General features: G+C 33.4%; 1 protein-coding gene across 1 annotated transcript; it reads right to left on the bottom strand.

Annotated features, from left to right (window-relative positions):
• Window positions 1–3,356: 3,356 nt before the first annotated feature.
• Window positions 3,357–5,601, bottom strand: LOC149544663 (SKP1-like protein 1B). Its single transcript, XM_089795234.1, has 2 exons — window positions 5,168–5,601; window positions 3,357–3,872 (listed from the first exon to the last, which is right to left on the bottom strand). The coding sequence occupies exons 1-2, from the start codon at window positions 5,468–5,470 to the stop codon at window positions 3,699–3,701; spliced, it is 477 nt and encodes a 158-aa protein (XP_089651360.1). The 5' UTR covers window positions 5,471–5,601; the 3' UTR covers window positions 3,357–3,698.
• Between the last annotated feature and the right edge of the window lie 1,319 nt (window positions 5,602–6,920).

A 6,920-nucleotide genomic window follows, 5' to 3' on the forward strand; every position in this document is an offset into this window, starting at 1 on the left:
GTGGATGCCATTATGCATTGGGTTTCAACTTTTTTCTTTGGGATCCACATGGTTTTGGATTTTCTTTTCATAGGCTTTTGCATTGTTTTGCATTCTTTGATTGGATTTTTCCTTTTTGGAGTATGTCTTTTAGAATAGACATATGATTGCCTAAGATGTGGATTTTTAGCTTTATGCATTTTGAAGTTGGCATTCACATTACTATGGTAAGCTTTAGGAAGATGGTTAGGAGAAGCTTTGTGAGATGGAGAGGATATGGAAGAGCGTGTAGGGGGGTGATGATGGATGATGTGCCCTGATATGTGCCTTTTTTGATCTTCCATAGGAATGGAGGGAATAGGATTTTTATGATGGCTGATAGGAGGATGGAGGATGGTAGATTTTGGGACATGGGGACCCAGAATGGATTTAGTGGATGGAGGATATGGTAGGTTGTTTTGGGTTGCAAAGATGGTGGAGGGGGGATGACATAAGATTTCTTAAAGGAGTGATGGAAGGTTGGCATGGTGGGCTTGGAGAAAGGCTTGGTTTGGGGATGGCGTGTCCCAACACTTTTAGATGGTGAGCCTTTGGATACATATCCAAGACCATGAAATCCTGGATTCTTTTGTGCAATAATAGGCTTTCTGATTCCTTGCTCTTGTGGTCCTAAACCTTCACCTTGATAATGCCATCGATTGAGCATTTGAACGAGCTAAGGAAACTTTTTGCTTGTATAAAATGGTAGAAGTACTTTATTAGATGTACTGCAGCAAGGAGATACTATTCTTAATTCTTCTGCTAAGAGGGGGCCACCATGGATGAATGTAAGTGAACCAAGAGGGTAGATTATAGATGGTGGAATAGCTTGGATAGGTGGTAAGATGGAAGCATGGAGCGGAGGAGATGGTAGGATAGGATCTTGATTTAGTTGATGGGATGAAAAGATATCCTGCAGTAGAGGAGGTATGGCTTGAGGTTTTGGAGATGGAGGGGATGGTGACTGCACTATGGATGGAAGACATGGTATGATAATATCTTCATTTATGCTTTGGGGGATGTCAACATGCTTTTGGGCATGATCTTGATAGGATTGGATTGGAGTGGATGGTGCGATAGGAGGTGAAGGGATGGATTCTTCAAAGGTAGCAGATGGATAGATGGGAGATTCGGTAGTGGAGATGGGTGAGTAGAAGATGGATGCATAAGGGTTATTATGTGAGATTTGGGAAATGCTTGGAGGTGATGTGGATAGGATTTGGAGGGATTTGACAGGTGGTGGGATTTTGATGCTTGCGGGAAGTGGAAGGATTTTAAGCAATTTGATGGATGGTATGGAGATGATAGCTATGGGAGATGGAGGTGATATTATAGATGAGGAAGCTTCATCACTGACTACTTCACATGGTTGGATTAGATGACATGGCTTATCGACTGTTGGAGGTGGCTTTTCTTGTATTTCCTCTAGGAGATTCCTGGGAGACTTGTATGTCGGAGGTGGAGGTGGTGGATTGACAGGAATAGCTGGTGTGATGGGGGTGGAAGATTGGAAGCTTGGTTGATTGGGTGATGGAGGAGAAGCTGGGATATGAGATGGCATGACTAGATAGTTTGGAGGAATGCTTGGATTTTGGGGGATGGTTGGCGAAAGGCATCTAAGGCTCTCAAGATACTCGTCATAGTCAACAAGATTTTCATCATCATTGGAATAGGATGTATCAGGAGAAGGACAATGCAACCAAGCTCATCATGATAGGGTTGGGATTTCATGTTTTGATGATGAGTTGGATGGGGATGGGGTCTTGCATATGGATGAACACAGAAGCTCATGGTTGGATTTGGATTAAGCGCATGGTTAAATAATAAAGGGAATTTTTCTAAATCGGCTAACGAGTTTGTTAAATAGTTAACTAATGCTTTTTATTATTATGTATATTTTATTTTATTTTTGAGTTTTTTTTTTCTTAATATGAATTGCAAATATCTTTCTATTTTATGTTATAGTTTTTAGTTTTAATTTTTAAATTGCAATATATGTTTATCACCAAAATATACTTACAATTATAGGCGTAGGTACAACTTAAATAGTTATTAATAATCATTTTTCAGTAGATTAATATATTTCCATATTTCAAAAATATATATCTTAACTAAAAAATAATTACAATTTTTTTAACTAAATATATTTATAAAATTAATTTTCTAATTTTACTTGCTAAAAACTTAAGTGCTTATAAAATAGACTTGTTTATTATTATATTCTAATCAAAATCTATTTTATAAAGGTAAAGAATATATATATTTATATAATTAGTATTGAATTATAATATTACAATAATTTAGTTTTAAAATATTTTATTTTAAATTAATTAATAATATATATAATATAATATACAATAAATAAAATATATTACTTACTTTTCTTTAATTAATATATAATAATCTTGCATGCTTTGCAACATGAGTCTATAGATGTTTAATAATAAAATTCATTTTAAAAATCAAATTTGGTTAATGTTATTTTATTTTAAAAACTATGAGAAAATAAGAGAAAATAACTTAAGTGTAAAGTTGGATAAGAAAAATTTCTAAGGCCACGCTCAAATAAAGCCTATGAGCTTAATGAAGAAATAGGAGCATGAATACCTTAATGAATATATCCTATTGGTAGGGGATATTGATACTAGGTGGAGAACTACATGTTATTTATTTACTATTAGTGGGGTAGCTATGAGCTAGGTTTGTCGATTACAAAAGGTTAATGCTTTATCCACTATAAAGGTAGAGAATGTTGTTGCTATAGAGGCAGTTAAGTAGATGATATAGTTTCAGTTCTTCTTCGAAGAATTGGGACACCCTCAAAAGGATAATTATTTGTTTACAGATAGTTAGAGTATCATTCATCTTGCGAAGAATTCTACTCTGCATTCAAAGACCAAACACATACAGTTGCGGTACCATTTCATTCAGTCAATTTTAGATGATGGACAGTTAAAGCGACCAAGTACAACCAAAAAAAACTTGAACTCCATAACCTATGTAATCCAATGATAATTCACCTTTCATCAAAAAAAACTTGAACTCCATAGATTACATGCACTTTCCACATACAAAAAAATGATCACACAATAGGATTGAATGTATTACATGAAACAATAACATACAACACAACATGTGCCAAAAAAAAGGTAAGTAAAAACAAGGGTATTTGAAATATTCAAATAATAAAACAATGCACACAAGCAATATAATCGATTAGTAAACTAATCATAATGTACTGCAGATATTAATCAATTATACTTTCTATTATTAAAAATTGCTATTGATTATAGTCGGTGTTTACTGATTAATAAATTCAACTAGAAATATCACCACACTTCGAAGTTAATTATTTCATATTGCATCAAATTTTCAAAACAGGAACAACTGATTTATCTTTACAAAACAATCAAAATAAAGCATCCCATAGTACTTTTATTTGAAGCATTGTCATCTTATCACCTAAAACTGCTACATTAAATACAACTAAAATCCAACAGACCAGGTAAATACCACTCGTCAAATTCCAGATTCTTAAGGCCAGGAGAGCAGGCAAATACCGGCCATCGAATATGCAAGTTCTTAAAGGCCAACAAGTCATTATAAAGCAACTTGGCAAGGAAATCAAGAACCATGCCACAAAACTATATATAAAGTAACTTCCTTGCGACAAACAGACTTTACTCAAAAGCCCACTGATTTTCACGCCTGATTTCCTCCTCTTCTTCAGGAGTGAAGGCATTCTTTATATTAAATATCTTACGGATTTCTTCTGGAGTTTTTCCCTTAATCATGTAAGCCACAATTTGACAAGTTAAATCCAGAAGATTTTTTATTTTCAGATTGTCGGCAGCCTGCTCATAGCAAAGAAACATACAACATAACAAGTCATCATTTACAAACTATAGCTATAAAGAAATAAAAGTTTATTACAAACATATCAACAAAATATGCAACTGCAAATGATTTAACGACTAAACATATCTTCTACAGGCAAACATGCACATCCTCAATAACAGAACGTAGGGGAACGTGTATCTCTCCAGTATAATGCAAAAGCGAGGGAAACTTTCCAGATCCTGCCCTCCCTTTCAACGTTTGCATAGCATATAGAGAGGAAAACAGAAATCTGACATTCTATATAGCATTACACATATTCATCTAAAACATGGGACTGTACAAAACTACATGTGCATTTAGCCGCATTTCAGATGTATCAAATATGTTCCACTCTCTTTCACAGGTTGTTTACCAAAGAGCAGAAGAACCTTAATGATAATAAGAATAAGCTAAAATATGTATAAGAAACCTTGGCTAAACGCAACCCACATGTCAAAAAAATACTTCAAATGCTGGACTTATTCAGATAAACATCCGATTGAGGTATTCTCATATGATACATTTTTCAGAAAACAGATTCAATTTTTTCAGGACAACTTCGAAACAGATTTCTTAACAATCTTAAACCTAATGCTTCAAACTCTGCTGAAAATCTTAATCAAACCGCTTTGAGTTTCCTAGACCTCCTTAAACAAATTACTTCAAATTTCCTCAACTGCCTTAAACAAACTGCTCAAATTTTCTGGAAAACCTAACAAATAGCTTTCCATTTTCATGAAATTTTTCGAAAATCGTAAAGATGGATCGTTCAAAGGTTTTAATATGTAACCAATTAAAAACAGGATACACAAAAACATGAAGCATCCAAAACAAAACCAGGCGACACAACAATATGAACCTCGCAGAACAAATCACGCAAAAAATATCAACCCGCAGACCCTACCCCAAAAACCATTTCAAAGCCACACAAAATCTGCAAACGAAATTGCTTAAATTTATCCAAAATCAACAAAATATTGGTAGAGCAGAACCATAGGAAAAATTAAGCCGCTAAAGCTAAGAAAACCCGAAACCCTGTAAACCAAAAGCTAACGAAATTCATCCAACGTTTTAACACATATTCGAAATCTGTGTTCTATAAAGCCAAAGCATCTGTAATATTTCCATGAAACCCTCATGTCCAGCCTTTAAAGCATTAAATTTTTATTTGGGCTTTGAAACCCTATTTTGGCTCTGAAACCCAAATATAGACATCAAAAAAAGAAACATCTAAATACCCTAGTCTAGAGTTACCGAAAATCATACATACCAGAATAAGATCGAAAAGGGTAGCCTGATCCACCTTCACGAACTCCGCATCCCAGTTCTTTACGTCCTCCTCCGAAATGGCTGACTTATCGTCGCTAGACTTGGCGGACTCCACATGATACTTGCAATATTCGATAACTTTCGCCAGGATGTTGCTGCTTACATTTGGCAAGGGCACGGCGCTCTCCGTGCCCTTATCCTCAATCATATTCTTGATTGTTTGAGATTCAAAAGCCACGGCCTGATCAACCTCGAACATCTTATCATCTGAGCTCTTCAATCGCACTTTGCAATCCTTCGCCATGGATGCTATGGGGATTGAAAGCAGGGAAATTGATGCGGAGGAAATTCGAACGAAAATACAAAAGCGAGAAAAAGACGACCTGTTGCTCACGGTACAATGATCTACAATGATCTACAATGCAAGGGTGGGTTTATTTTTATATGAATAAAAATAGAACCGAGAGTTATTTGTGACAAACTATTTTAATATAGAAAATATTATTTTCAATTATTCTATACTATATATACATCTATATATAAATATCAGACATCTAACTTAAATCAATTAGCTTTCTCATTATACATTATAGTAATTTATGTTAATGGCAATAATACATATCAAATATATTTATAGTTAATAATTGTATATATGCTAAAAATTGGTGTGTGAGACGCTCAATAATATTAGGTACGGTCGAAACAGAGCGAGATCACAACAGATTTCAAAGAAAATGACAAAGGCGATGGTTTCAGTACCTAAATTTGTATTACTTAATGGTTAATATTAAATTATCAGCCTTTGTGATTTCTTAGGATTTCCTTCAATCTATATCTAGATTGCCTAGGCATGGGCGTATGCAATGTGCCGATCTCCACTAGAGTTGATTTTGTCTGTCATCTCTTTTGGGCGAAATTCAAGAGGGGGGTCGATTATTCAGAAGCTGATCTCTTTGGGTGATTGTCATCCAGCTGATCTCTATGGATGGGTTTTGTCTGTTTTGGTCGATTATTCAGAGAGTAGTTTCACTCTATAAATTGGATTGGGCTGCAATAATTTATACAACATTAACAGTTTTCTTTATAACAACATAGAAAGAAAATGTCGAACGTGATGAAGGAATTTTGGGCAGTGATAATGATGGCACTGGTAGTGGGGTGCATGGCGGGTAATAACTTTTTTATCTCGGAGATAGCTTTTTGGGGTTGTTTTTTTTGGAACGGTGGTTAGTCTTAGTTTTCTAAATCGGCCGGCGAGTTTGTTAAATAGTTAACTAATGTTTTTTATTATTATGTATATTTTATTTTATTTTTGAGTTTTTTTTTTCTTAATATGAATTGCAAATATCTTTCTATTTTATGTTATAGTTTTTAGTTTTAATTTTTAAATTACAATATATGTTTATCACCAAAACATACTTACAATTATAGGGTAGGTACAACTTAAATAGTTAGTAATAATCATTTTTCAGTAGATTAATATATTTTCCATATTTCAAAAATATATATCTTAACTAAAAAATAATTACAATTTTTTTAACTAAATACATTTATAAAATTAATTTTCTAATTTTACTTGCTAAAAACTTAAGTGCTTATAAAATAGACTTGTTTATTATTATATTCTAATCAAAATCTATTTTATAAAGGTAAAGAATATATATATTTATATAATTAGTATTAAATTATAATATTACAATAATTTAGTTTTAAAAGATTTTATTTTAAATTAATTAATAATATATCTAATATAA

Source organism: Cupressus sempervirens, chromosome 8, assembly GCF_028749045.1.
Source record: "Cupressus sempervirens isolate cs-2001-9-10 chromosome 8, ASM2874904v1, whole genome shotgun sequence".
NCBI classification, from domain to species: domain Eukaryota; kingdom Viridiplantae; phylum Streptophyta; class Pinopsida; order Cupressales; family Cupressaceae; genus Cupressus; species Cupressus sempervirens.

Excerpts from the sequence above, each read along its gene's own strand:
- LOC149544663 (XM_089795234.1), bottom strand. The coding sequence starts at position 5,470 with ATGGCGAAGGATTGCAAAGTGCGATTGAAGAGCTCAGATGATAAGATG. Across the intron at positions 3,873-5,167 it reads CCCTTTTCGATCTTATTCTG|GCTGCCGACAATCTGAAAAT; the intron begins GTATGTATGATT and ends TGCTATGAGCAG.